The 14323-nt window shown below is 31.0% G+C and overlaps 2 protein-coding genes across 6 annotated transcripts; one reads left to right on the forward strand and one right to left on the reverse strand.

Annotated features, from left to right (window-relative positions):
- Positions 1-3246: 3246 nt before the first annotated feature.
- LOC106756957 lies at positions 3247-8116 on the reverse strand. Of its 5 annotated transcripts, none has more exons than XM_022779313.1 (8): positions 7822-8113; positions 7050-7415; positions 5055-6934; positions 4700-4969; positions 4541-4621; positions 4278-4389; positions 4113-4179; positions 3247-3595 (listed from the first exon to the last, which is right to left on the reverse strand). In XM_022779313.1, exons 1-8 carry the CDS (start codon positions 7868-7870, stop codon positions 3496-3498), a joined length of 2925 nt encoding a protein of 974 aa, XP_022635034.1. In that variant the 5' UTR covers positions 7871-8113; the 3' UTR covers positions 3247-3495. The 5 variants fall into 5 exon arrangements, with proteins under 5 accessions (XP_022635034.1, XP_014495037.1, XP_022635036.1 ...); XM_014639551.2 differs by having other exon boundaries at positions 7050-7356; positions 7822-8111; XM_022779315.1 differs by having other exon boundaries at positions 7050-7375; positions 7822-8111.
- Positions 8117-11902: 3786 nt separating this feature from the next.
- LOC106757364 (zerumbone synthase) lies at positions 11903-14057 on the forward strand. The gene is made up of 3 exons (XM_014640019.2): positions 11903-11994; positions 12290-12367; positions 13156-14057. Exons 1-3 carry the CDS (start codon positions 11939-11941, stop codon positions 13958-13960), a joined length of 939 nt encoding a protein of 312 aa, XP_014495505.1. The 5' UTR covers positions 11903-11938; the 3' UTR covers positions 13961-14057.
- Positions 14058-14323: the final 266 nt, after the last annotated feature.

The raw sequence follows: 14323 nt of genomic DNA on the forward strand, positions 1-14323 counted from the left end.
AAGAGAATTTGAACTCGGATTCGATGAATAATGATGTCAAACTCCAATCAATTGCTATGGTGAATTTGCTTACTTCATCATTCAGGTGATGAGGAAGTTGACGCCAAGCATATAATCAAGTGTTTAAATTACTTTACTTTTATGAATAGTCCACTTATAAACATGTTATAAGTAGTTTTCTCACATATATTATGTAAGAAAATAATACATGGAATGGGATAAAGCTGGATTAAATTTGCATAATGTAAGTCAAAATATTTGTAACGAGTTTTTTTTTTTTTTTTTTACATTAGAATATAGTTTTATGTTATAGAAATTATTATTGTTGTGGTTTTAACTCGTTATTGGTTTAACTAATGATTTATTTAGTGGTTTTAATATATATTTTTTATCTAATTGGTTCTACTTTTATAAAAAAACATTTTGTGGGTCTATTCTTCTTTGTTGAGCTTCCATTTCAATCATTTATTTTTTTATCCAACCATATGTATGTAGAAATAAAATCCTTTTTGTTGTCTATGACTTTTTTAGCATTGTTCTTAACTTTTTGTTTGGGAATTCATTTCATGTGCCTTTATGATTTGTTTGTTGTGACTTTCTCAATTTAGGTTAATGGATTAAGGTTTTAGAATTCTTAAGATGAAGTACAATGAAGTATAATGTATTGATTCACTTTAATGTATTTATTAACATAAAAGCGTAAGAAAAAAAATCATTTTTTTATGAACTAAAACTACTTTATATTAAACTGGACAATCTAAATCTAGTAATTAACCGATTTTATTTAAAATGGTGTTTATTAAATGAAGGTGCGACCTTGAGTAATTAATTAGTACAGGATGATGTGAAAGGAGGGGATGAATATGAGAGTTGAGGTTGAAGGATAGAAAGGTAAAAAAGAAGAAAGGGTAGTATGGTAATAAAGGAGAAAAAGGAGGTAGAAAGACAAAGAAGCCAGACTGTCCCGCCAAGACAGCGCAAATGTTTGATGAATGAATGGATATTTCCAACCTTTCTCGTTGCAATTTGCATCTTCCAATGTCACTGCCCAAAACCACAACAAATAGTAAAATAACTTTTTCTTTTTATATAATGATAAGTAGATAATATTTTTTTACAACATTTGAACATCATCTATATATCATTCTATGATTGGTCCATGATGGTGTTTATGATTATTATTATTATTAATTATGAAATAATTTTAAACCAATCACAGAATGACATGTAAATGATTTATAAAAGAAATATTATCTAAATATCATTAATTTTTTTTTTCACTTACTAATGTATGTTGCGAAAGAGAATGATAGTTGTGATAATTTGCAAAAAAAGGTGTGTGAAAGGGAACATTCCTGAGTTGGGCCACTTTCTAAAGAAGAAGAAACAGTGTTCGAAGTATATTCAGTGTCAGATTGTCCCTTTTGGGCTCATCGGTTTCAAACACTTCACTCGTAGACCCTCTAATTTATAATGTATTCTCATCAAAACTATCTTCATTTTCTATTTAGCTTTTATATTTCCAATATTTGGAGTTAAGTGCTGAGAAGAATTTTACAGACACTGTTATGTTTCTCTTGATCCTAAATAATATATTGTCTATTGTATTATTTCTAATGATTTTTATCATGTTTTTTATCTAAATTTTGTAGTGTGATATAACTTAATCTTCTTACAATGTTAATAAATCCTTTATTTACCAAATTGGTGGTCATTTAAACATTTTTTATAGGCAATTTTAATAATTAACAGTTGCGCTACCAAAATGTTAAATGTGTAATTAATCTTGAGATGGATGAAAACATTACCGGTTTTAAAATATTTGATTTAAAATATGTTATTATGGGACATGAATATATTTCAGTGTCGGAGTTGTCGTGTGTTTAGACTTTTCAAGAGATATACTGTGATCTAACTGACGTTACTTTTTAAATGTTATTTTCTAAGTATCTTTTTAACATCAATAATTACAAAATCTCAATGTAATTTGTTTTTTAAATTGATTATACAAAAGTAACTCAGGAGCAAATATATTTAATATATTTAATATATTATTGAACACAAGTTATCACACGCGGTACATAACTTCAATGTAGTTATTAAGACATAATTTCTAGTGTGCCTGTGATATAATTGAAATTTGCCATATGTTTTTAAAAAATTTAATAAAAGGATTTTTAAAATATTTTTCTGTACATTTATTTATTTTTAAATAATCAAATATTAAAAGATAAATTTAAAATAGTTTGGGATAAATATATTTTTGTCCTTAATTTTTAGTTAAATTTAGAATTGGTTTTTAAACTTTGAACTAATTAGTCTCTCATATCTACAACTATTGAATTTAGTCTTTTTTTTAATTAAATTTTATTAAATTTATTTGAGATTTTAAATGTGTTTTTTAAATACTATCATAAAATACGTTTGAAACGTCAAATAAATTTAATAAAATTTTATTAAAGTGACTAAATCCAAACATTTTTAAGATTGAAGGGTTAAATTTAACTAAAATTTCAAAAAATGACTAATTTCAATTTTCACTGAAAATTAAGAAATAAAAAACATATTTAACCCAAATAATTTGTATTAATTAAGTATTAATAAATTAATCTGTTACATTTTAAAAAAAAAACAGATTAATGATAATTTATAAAATTAAATTCATGGATGAATTGAATTTACTTTTTTTAACAGATAGATGGAATGTAATTATTTTCATTAACAGGCTAATAGATAAATTGATATATAGATTTGACATCCTAATTAAAAAAGTTGAAGTGGTCAAGTGTGTTTGGTTAAAAATATAATTATCAAGTTGTGATTATCATCTTTATGCAATATTTAATAAGTAAAATAAGTATTTCTTACGATTGTATTTTTGTTTCTCTTTTAAAAGATTATTATTCCTCGATAGCTAAATTATATTATTAAAAAAATAACTAAAATTAAGCTACTCTATCACATTGTTTAGTTGAGTAGAAAATGATTGAAAAGACTATGGAGTTTTGTTGTATAGAGTGGTGGCGAAGTTTATGTCAAAACCTACTGAATTAAAACTTTCATTTGTCTATTGTTTAAATTGACTAAAAAATATATGAAAAATTAGAAAAAAGTAAACATACAATTTATTAAAAAATATACTTTCATTTTTAACAAAATCCATAATATTAATGTATTTTTATTTTATTTTACTATACTTTTCTTTAATCAAACACTTTCTTAACACTTTTTTTTCTTTCATTCTCAATCTCTTTTCTCAGCAACTGAGTTAAGATAAGATAATATGGAATAGAATAAAGGAGAGTTTCTAATAAAGCAAACATTGCATCCTCTGCTAGCTTTTCCTCTAAAAAATTCTTTGATACAAGAAATTTCTTCATTACATTAAAACGAGTTCCCTGCACTCTAAAAAAAAATAATTCCATGCTCTGTACCTAAACTTTGATGCCATTTGATTCTTCTTAATTAGAATGTTAACTTGCACAAGGAGCGCTCTTAAATCAGCCTCTGACGCCTTCTGTAAACCTTCCCAAACCGATTAGACGTACTTGGGCAATTGGTACTCCTTGTAACCTGATTCGTCAAGAGTTGATGTCTGCCAAAGTTCATAATAATGTTAAATTTTGATAAAATTGTTGAGATGATACGATACCAATGACTTCATTGGGAAGACAATGTTTTTACTTGTTCCTCAGGGATGAAAAATAGGCTCGTTACATGCAAATATGTCAAAAGATTACTCCTAAGTTGCCTGAAACATAATCATTTACAAGGCATAGAGCAAGTTGTGCTTGAGCCAATGGACAAGGCTCTTCCAAGTGAACTAACTCGAAATTGGACAAATCAGGGTACAATAATTAATTGTGATCTAAAGTCCGAAACTACTAAAAGTCAGTAGAAGTTACATCCTTTCTTGTTCACCATTAATATAGTCTCACTTTATAAGAGCTTCCTGGGATCAAAGGTGGCATTTATATAGCTAGGCTAATATGTCAAACAAGGTTAAAAATGCAAAAAAAAAAAATGCAGAGAAAAATTCCTTCTGTGTTTGCAGAGTTGCGGACAAATAACATAAATACGAAGGAAAAATGACTTCAAATGTGTCATCATACCTCTCAAGTTCCAATTTTTGGATTATAATTCCATTCAGAACTAGCTCTGAACTGTAAACTGCAGTTCCTGTAATTTGTGTAGTCCACAAGAATTATGTTATGATACACTAATACACAATGAAACTTCTGAACAATTATCAAAAAGGTGATACTAAAGTTCAAAACCTCTCTTAAATAAACGGTGGCACATTGCATGGTCGTCTTCACAAGAAAGAATCAACAGATCATCAAAGATATTATCCTTCATGTCACCACACACCTGACTTTGATCTACTACCTGAAGTTGCAAGACCATTTTAACATGAACTAAATTTTGAAAATGGGGAAAAGGTGGGAATCACAAAATATTAATAGCCCAAACATGCCGAATATTGTAGTCACATATAAGGTGCAGTTGTTGAGTGGCACGCATTGGTGAGTATGCATACCTGGCCATGAACAGCTGTGACCAAACTTGCAATCAGTTCCTTATCAGGTTTAACATGTGGCGTGATGTAAACTCTTTTACCCTGTAAAGGCAAGAAAACAGGTTGAGCAAATATCATAAATGCGTAAAATTTGGGCGTAATAGAAGTTCATATGAATACCTTTAGGAGTGGCTTTTCTCTTGCGAGAGCAAGAGAAACCGGCATGTTGAAGCCTATTTCCTTTTCCTTTTTCATATCCCTCAGAATGTAATGTTTCTCGTCAATAAAACAGTTGGCTTGTCCGCAGCTCTCAAGCCATAAGTGATTCACAATTAATTTCCCAAGAGCAATTGCTTCCAACATATTCTTTGTGCGTGTAAATTTGTCAGCTACGAAATGTGTGGCGTCCATTGAACTTGATGCAACAGATATATTGAGACGTTTCAATATCTGCAAGGAGGGAAAATAGCAATTCACTAGCCAGTCATGATAATATTTAGCATCTTCTATCACAAACTTAAAATCCATGGCTAACCTTTTTTTGTCGCTTAATGATACTGTCATCCAAATGCTGACTAAACAGAACTCGAACGTCTGTCATATCTCTATGATGTCTCAGATCTTTCCACAAAACATCTGACATGGACTCAGGAACTCCTAATCTTGTAAGCTCTTTCAAAAGTGAAGACCTAGGCTGGGTTTTTACACAGAGTTTTTTGTGACGCTCAGTGTATGAATGATTTACATTTGAAACTTTTACACCTTCACTTGGTACAACTGCAGCACGAATTCCCGATCTTGATTGCGCAACACCTTTGTTTGATGATCTTTCAACATGTGGCAACAATAAAGGGTGCATATCAGGAAAGTTATGTACCTTCATTGCATCACCAGATGAACCTGGTGGCACAAAGCCCCCCTGTAATAAGCATCTGCCATCATCTACACATGAAGCATTGGCCAGGTCCTCTAGACTTCTAGTGGAGAAGACATTGTTTTCTTTTCCATCAACACACAAAACAGATGATGCATTGAGATTGGTTCCCATATTAGCCCCCTTTCTTATCCCTCTTGGTCTTTTTGGATAAGCCCAAGAATCAGTCCATGAAAAACTCCGGGTTTCAGATAACTGTGGGCTAACTTCAGTCAGATGATTCAACTTGACTTTCTTAGCAAGCATACATGAATTGCCAAGGAATTTAATACGCTTAGCCCTTGCACCCAACTTCACTGGATCAGCCACTAAACCAGTTCCCTTTCTCTTGTGTTTAATACCCTTCTCCTTGAAATTACTGTTCTCCTCTGTACGATGGCTTGGTTGATCTTTGATTCTTGGATGTCCACTATCATTGTTCCTATGTTCGGATTCCTCTTCGGAAGTAGGTTGGAAACTTGTATATTCTCCCAGTGGGCAAACCTCTTCCAGCAATACATGTTTACTGTATTTTGGGAAACTAATATTATTTTCAAACCGCCCCTCAGCAGTTGACTTGCTCTTCATAATTTTTTTCATTTTTCCCGAGACAACATTTGACTCCTGTTTGTAAGTGTGCTTGCAAGATGAGCTAGAAGTAATTTTACTAAATCTAGAGGAGGATGCATTTTTCTTATTTGATTTTATTTTCATAGAATGTAAACTAGGATTCGGAATATTTGAAGAATTTTTCAGATGAGTTTCATTCTGCGGCAAATCAGTCAAAGAGCCGTCTAATGCATTGTCTGGTTGATGGGTATCATTGAACTGGCAGCCATAAGGGGGCATTAAAGCTAAGGCATTCATTGCTTCAGCAGCTATTTGAGTGCCTAAACCAATATCAGACATGTCCTCTGCATGTGTTACACTGGAATAAACATTAGCATTCTCTCTTATAGAACTTGGTTGAACATTCAATTCCTTGAGAGAGTTATTATTTCCAATTGCGATTCTCGGTCCTCGACCTAACTTCTCATCAAACGTATCACTTTTACTGCAGTTTCCTTGGCTGTGAAGATGGCTACCTTTTTTCCTTTTTCTCGTATATATCTGTTTGTATCTTCCAAAACTTGATGATGCTTCAATCTTTTGACCAAACATAGGACCTCTGTTGTCATGTTGGCAACTGTCAACCCATTTGAAAGGTTCTTTCTCTTCATTTTTAGTTCGGGCTTTAATCTTAGCAAGATTTAGTGGTCCTCTTGCATTCAGGACATTGGGTGATTTCTCCCTAGCGGTCTTTCCACAATGAATTCCTTGAAGCAAGTCCAAATCATTTGAAGACAAGTACTTATCCACAAAGCCAAGTGCAGCTTGGGTTGAATTCCCAGGCTCTGGTGACTGAATGTGATTTAGGGTTGCAGGTGGATATAAACGGTCGTTGTAATCAAAGCTGTCCGAATCAACTACAGCTCTTTTGTCGTCTTCAAGCATATTATGTTCTTGAAAAGTTAATCATTCACAAATCATGAAGTGCTCCGTAATTTATAAAGTAAAATTTATTACAAAGGCAGAAACAAAGTAGACAATGTTAAAATCTAGATAACAAACACATACCAGCAGTAGAGTTCCCAGAAGTGGTGGCGTTTGCTTCTACTTGCTCACGAGGTGGCTTGGGCAGTCTTTTCTGGAAGAGTGTCGAAGGAATTTTCACTGTTGGACTAGTTTCATCCTCAAGAAATTTTTTGCCAACATGTCTGTCATTCATTTCTTCATCCTCGCTATCAAGAACATATTGTTCATACTCGCACCTTTTGCCTGTTGCCATGTCTTCTGCAGGCTCAGGATCCTCTACAATCTCAGTGTCCAGATTGAGATTTTCAAACTCCGTTTCAGTGAAAGGGCTATTGAGCGCCAAGGTGTCCTGAAAGAGATCAGATTGCCTAAATGGATCATCGTCACTTGCAAATTGAACTTTATATCCTATATGTAGCGAAACAACATTCTTATCAATATAAGCAAGTTCTGTGACTCAATGCATAATCTTTCACATGCGAAATGATAAGCACAACTTTTACAGTTACTCGTCAATTCCTTGCATGCCTATCCTATCCCAGTAAAAACATTTCAACTCAACCTGTAGCGCAGTTACAAATTACAATCACCCACATTATAAATGATCATGGAATATAATCTATTACCAGATGAAGCGCCCTACACATTAAATTCAATACGATCAAAGAACAAACCACTCGCTGTCTTCGACATTTTAATGATCAAAATAATCGAAGTAACAGGTAAAAAAGTTTACAAGAAAAAAAAAAAACAAATAATGTAGATGATGATTGCAGTACCGTGAATAACGAATCAAAGAAGAATGGAAGATTACCGGTAGGGGTTGATGAAGTTTGAGAGTGAGGCGAAGAAACCCCGACCATTGGAAAGGTAACTCTGTTTATCTTTACTTAATAAAATTTGAATATTCTTGAAAAACACGGCATAGATGAACGATGAATTGGGTGGCAATGGAGTTGAAATAAAACCCTAAAGCTGCGATCAGAACGCTAAATAACGAAGAATGCTAACTTGTCAAATTGAAATGCCCTTCATTTGGGATGAAATCCAAATCAAATGCAAATATAATAAGGGTAAACTTTCGTTTTGGAGGGAAACCATTTTCTGTTCTAATTATATTATAAAATAAATTAAATGCACTTTTCCTTCCTTAAATTTTATATTTTTTTATTAATTGATATAGGTATTTTTGAAGGGAAAAACTTAAATGCAATGGCATTTGGTTCACCAGTCTGATAGAATTCTTTTCAAATTTATAAAAAATATATTAATTTAAAAAAGTTACAATTTACAAAAATTAATAAATTTGAAGCTTGACACTTATCATTTTATGTTTAGGGAGAATCAACTGCTTATAATATATTACTTTTTTGAAACATGTTAAATATGACTTTAAAATTCTTTTTATTTTTAATATTTAAGTTAAAACGGTGTATTTATTTATGCATTATTTTTTTATGCCCCAATTTTTGTTCTTACATCAACAAGATATTGTTTGTTCTGTGTCTATTTCTGTACATAAGTGTTTGATTTACGGGATTTATTTAATATCTAAGCCAATCAATTTTCTTTTATCATTTTCAATTTGTAAAATAATTAGAAATGTGGTAAATGTGTCACAGAGATGATAAAAGAGTTTGAGGGGCAGAAAAAAAAAATTGTAATCCAGAATTAGGAGATATGATAAAAAAGTATCTAGAATGTTCGCTTAGTTTTCGCAAAAAAAAATAAAAATAAATAAATAAATAAATAAATAAATATATATATATATATATATATATAATCATTAACTCCGAAATACTTTATCTCGTAATTATGGTATTTTAATCGTTCTTATAATTTTTATCTATATTGAGTTTTTTTAAATAGTTTTTTTTCTTGGATCTTTAAAATGAAAAGTTAATACAATCGGATTCTTGTTATTAAATTGGTAAATTAAAAAATTAAATAAATAGGTTTCTGAAAATTGAATTTATGAATCTCGAAATTAGATTCTTCAAAACCAAAAATTTATATAATTCAAAAAATGTTATAAGTGAAACTTATGTTTCTTTTTCCACAACTTCGAGTTTCCCAAACACAAAAATGAAGAAAAAACAAAGCCAATTATAGCTTTTGGAATTGGACTCGAAAACCCAACACGAACCAAACACTACAAAAATAGATTTGGTGAAGATGAAGGTCACCATTACTCTGGCGGTGGATTTTGGTATCTCGTCAGCCATCAAAACTTTCCTATAACTTCACCACTGGTCTGTGACTAAAAAGGAGCAACACTGGATTGGCTCCACCATGGCACCAAAACGAAAAGCAGATCATTGTTTCTTTGGAATAAAAATGTCTAAGAAACAAGAAATACATCGTTGAGATAGGCTTTAACCATGACTTTGATACCATGTTAGAAGTGGACTTTAAGCCTAACTCAACTCCATAAAACCGGCTTGGAAGATGAGGTTTGCACCTCACTTATATGTTATAAATTGGCCTTATCTCTGATTGATGTGGGACTTCCAACACACTTCCTTCATGCCAAGGTATAAACATCTCGTGCGTGATAGTAGAAATTGGGTGATCCCGATAACGGGTGAAAACAAAAATGTCCACTAAAAACTCGCTGCTTTAATCATGGCTCTGATATCATGTTAAAAAATGGGTTTTTAAGCTTAACTTAACCTTACAAAACAGGAAGAACCCGTGGTTGGATCACTGGGTTGGACATTCAAGATGAAGGAGCACCCGTGGTTCCACCACTGCAAAGCAAAGACAGAAGGTTGTGCCACCGTGATAGAGAATGAAAAATACAAGAAATAGTGCTGACAAAAACTAGGTTATGAAACCGCAAGGAAGAAGAACCGGATAGGATTTTTTCAAATTTTAGGGTTTCTAATTGGGATTTCCTTGATATGTGGTTTTTATTATTTTAATCAAAACCACTCAGAATTAAATTCTAATTAGTCAAATTTAAAGATGACAACAAATCGGGTACGGATAATGTCTACCCACAACTCGACTCGCTAGATAATATTGTGCTCGCTACCTACACAAGTACCCGTTTAAAAAATACCTGCGGGTATTTTAAAACCTGCAGATACCCAAAAAAATAAAATGAAAAACATTTTATACATTTTTAAAATAAAATTACAATATATATATATATATATGAGATAAATTAAATTAAAAATAAATCAAAATTTATTTTTAATTGAATCTAATTAAAGATATATAAATTGTTATTTTTTATTATTTTTTTGCAGATAACAAATATCCACGGATCGGATAATATATTATCTGTATCCAACTCGTTTAGAAGTAGATATTAAAATACTCGGTATCCAATAAGTTCTTTCTATATATAGTAAATAATAAAAGATATATTTATATAACTTTTTACTTAATAGTTTTACACGTGTAACAACGTTTTAAAAAAAAAATACGAATGAAAGTAGAATATTTATTAAATATTAATAAAATAATAATATCTTATATTTTCAATTAAAGTAAATAAAAAATTAAACATAATCCTATTCTAATTTTGATGCTATAAAAATATAGTAAAAAATTTTATATTTTGATTAAAACTACATTTTTAAATAAATATTTAAAAATAGTTATATTATTTGGAATATATGTAGAATATAAATTAAAATTAAGAATTTAAAATTAATAGTATAAATATGTTTTATTATTTATTGTATAACTATCTATAAAATTTAATTAATATTTAAAATAATTTTTTTTATTAAAAAGTTAATTTTTAAATTATTATAAAATTAAATAAATTTTATAAAAATTAATAATTTCAATAAACTTGTATCATTGTATTAATTTTTACATTTATATACGTAACCAACATCTATTATAATGTTAATTTTATAAATACATGCTTCCAAGAGCATTTAATTAGTATTATTATTATAACATTATTTTCATTAAATTCTAAAATCAGTATTATGTAAGTACAAAATATATATATATATATATATATATATATATATATATATATATATTATAATTTTAAAGTAGGGAAAGTTCTTCTGAAGATTATATTTATACCCGATAAATATTCTTTAATATTAAAATGAGAGTTAAATACGTTTTTAATTTTTAGATAAATTTTAAAGATGAAGTTTTATTTTTAAATTAAATTATGTATTATTTTATTTATGTATTTTATAAATTTATGTGAAATATTTTTAATAAATAATATATAATGTTTTATATTATTTTAAATTGAAATAAAAATTTACATTTAATTTTTAAAATAATTATTAAATATATATCAGTGGAGATAGAGAAGAAAAAAAAGGAAAGCAAAAAATATTAAACCAATAAATTTTAATAAAAGGGTTAAATATGTTTTTAGTCCTTATATTTTGGGACGATTTTGGTTTTAGTCCCTCTTTCAAATTAAGGTACAATTTAGTCCTTCAACTTTAGAAAACTCTGGTTTTAGTTATTTTTACCAAATATTTTTAACTTTATTGACTATTTTAAACGTGTTTCGTAGTTAATATTGAAGCAAAAATGTGTCAAATAGTGTAAACAATCTAAATGCTATAATGAAACGTGTTTGAAACAGCAAATAAAATTAAAAAAATTTGGTGAAAAGGACTAAAACCAGAGTTTTCTAAAATTGAGGGACTAAATCGCACTTTAGTTTGAAAAGGAGACTAAAACCAAAATCGCCCCAAAATATAGGGACTAAAAACATATTTAACCCTTAATAAAATAAAAGGTAAAACGAAGAGTAAGTCATTTATAGTAAATATTTATAAGTGTGTTTCCGAACAGGATATTCTTTTAATAATTATATTACATATATATTTTTAGCCATATTGACCAAATTGCCCTTCATCATTTTATAAGATAGCATTGACTAACTCTTGTCTAGTAGACAGGGATCCAAAGCTATTGTTCAGAGCTTCTGGTGTATGCCTCTGCATTTGAGCTATTTTTCTCCAGAAATCATGATAGGAATGGCTTTGAGGTTGGTTTCACACTCTATGTCTTTCACCTGTTTCTCTGTTTGAATTATTCCCTTTCACCATCTTTTAAGTTTGATGTTAAAAAGAAATAAGTATTTTTTAAGTATTAGATATTCTGTTCGCACTTCCCACTCAGTCCACTGTTGAATCCTTTTAGGCTGATGAAATGAATTACTTTTTATTTGTTATACTAACCTCTGATCCTGCATGAGGATTTTTCTTTTGGTTCTTTGTTTTTCTGTTTTTTTATATTATGAATACTGCTACAACTTAGTTTTTGTTTCTGGTAATTGCTAGAAACAGTGCCCACATTTCCTATTCAAGGGCTTTGTTTGCTGAGAGCTTCCACAGGCTGTTGTCTACTCAGACTGGAGGGTATGGAAATTTAACCATCAGTTTCTCTTGTCTTTGATTTACATTTCCTTTTTCAACTTGCCTTATGATGGCAAACTATCAGTTATTCTGATCCGAGTAATTGAAACCATGAAGGTTGATTATGGGAATTTTTTGTGAAAACAAGCAAAGGGGCGAATGACTGAACGTGTTCCTTAGGTGCATTGTAATTTATATTTCTGTCATGCTGTGTGTGTTTTTGGAGAGGACTATAAAGATGAACAATGAATATAGACACCAGATTTTTATTTTAATGTTACCAGAGCAGGGATTTGGGGCTTCTATTTGGCACCTAATAAGTCACCCTAGTATTGGATTGACCATTTTAGCATAAAGTGATACTTCCAATTGCCAACCTAGATCCAAACCAAAGATTGAACCCTTGATTTTGGTTTAGGGACTCAATTGTTGAAACACCTATACATCTTTTGGCGACAGACTAATCTTTGATGTGCTCCACAACCTTTTAGTCCTGAATTTCTGCTTCCACCAATTACTAGATACGTATCATATGATGCTCAGCATGCTACAAATGTTATCAAACGGATCTCTGTACTTGTGGCTTTAATTCACATTTGATGTTGAAATAATTCAAAATCCTTCTACAAAGTCTTCCAACTAATCCTCTTACGAGATAAAAGCATTGGATATTTTTTAAGTTTCCTAGATATTGATGAATGTATTTGCTTTTTCTCTTAATACGTTTTTTCATAAAGTATTAGAAAGATTTGTGGGATGATATAGCATTGCTCCCTGATGTGGTGGTTCAGGAAGCTGCAAGACAAGGTTGCACTGATCACTGGGGCAGCTAGTGGAATAGGAAAGGCCACAGCCACCAAATTTATCAACAATGGAGCTAAGGTTATTATTGCTGATATTAATCAACAGCTTGGTGAGGAGACGGCAAAAGAACTAGGATCTAATGCCACTTTCATAACATGTGATGTTACTCAAGAGTCAGACGTATCCAATGCTGTTGAGTTTGCCATTTCTAAACACAAACAACTTGATATCATGTACAACAATGCAGGGGTAGCCTGCAAAAGTCCTCTAAGCATTGTTGACCTGGACATGGCCTTGTTTGACAAAATCATGGACATAAATGTTCGAGGTGCAGTGGCAGGTATCAAGCATGCAGCACGTGTGATGATCCCACGTGGAAGTGGGTCTATTCTCTGCACAGCAAGTGTCACAGGTGTTATGGGAGGTTTGGCTCAGCACACTTACTCAATATCTAAGTCTGCAGTCATCGGCATTGTTAAATCGCTGGCTTCTGAGCTATGCAGGCATGGAATCCGAGTCAATTGCATATCACCTTTTGCCATTCCAACACCTTTTGCTCTGGAAGAAATGAGTCAGATATATCCTCATGTTGATAGTCAGAGACATGTGGATATTATTCACAATGCCAGTGTTCTAAAGGGTGTCTATTGTGAACCCGATGATGTTGCTAATGCTGCACTTTTTCTTGCGTCCAATGATGCCAAGTATGTTAGTGGACACAACTTGGTTGTGGATGGAGGTTTCACATCTTTTAAGAATTTGGAATTTCCTGCACCAGATCAAGTGCAGTAGAACTTTGTTCAAATTATATTTAGATAAAGGTAACAATGATGGAAAACCATCTTGGAATTTCAAATTTTTAATAAATAATTCAGTGAGAGTGAGTCAATTTCATTTATTTCAGTACTCTTCTAAATACAACCATGTTTAGCGTTTGAGTGGCGACCCCAATCATATCAGTTTCACACCCAAAAAGGTTGGGAAGCTCATGCAAGCATCAAGAGCAAGTTCAAATGCTTTAAGGCACCCTAAATAAGCATGCGATCATAAATGATACTTTTTTGTAGTTCATTAATTTTATTCAAAAGGAATTAGAGATAGAAAAGCTTTGTAGGGGGAGTTTCTGTTGAACCGGTCCTGTATGGCTGAACCAGT

Source organism: Vigna radiata, chromosome 3, assembly GCF_000741045.1.
Source record: "Vigna radiata var. radiata cultivar VC1973A chromosome 3, Vradiata_ver6, whole genome shotgun sequence".
Classification (NCBI taxonomy): domain Eukaryota; kingdom Viridiplantae; phylum Streptophyta; class Magnoliopsida; order Fabales; family Fabaceae; genus Vigna; species Vigna radiata.

Bases quoted from the DNA above. Each gene is read 5' to 3' on its own strand.
- LOC106756957 (XM_022779313.1), bottom strand. From the start codon at position 7,870: ATGGTCGGGGTTTCTTCGCCTCACTCTCAAACTTCATCAACCCCTACC. The intron at 6,935-7,049 runs GTATGTGTTTGT...TAACTTTTCAAG, and splicing joins TTCTGGGAACTCTACTGCTG to AACATAATATGCTTGAAGAC. The intron at 4,970-5,054 runs GTTAGCCATGGA...CCCTCCTTGCAG, and splicing joins TCATTAAGCGACAAAAAAAG to ATATTGAAACGTCTCAATAT.
- LOC106757364 (XM_014640019.2), top strand. From the start codon at position 11,939: ATGCCTCTGCATTTGAGCTATTTTTCTCCAGAAATCATGATAGGAATG. The intron at 11,995-12,289 runs GTTGGTTTCACA...GGTAATTGCTAG, and splicing joins ATGATAGGAATGGCTTTGAG to AAACAGTGCCCACATTTCCT. The intron at 12,368-13,155 runs GTATGGAAATTT...GTGGTGGTTCAG, and splicing joins TTGTCTACTCAGACTGGAGG to GAAGCTGCAAGACAAGGTTG.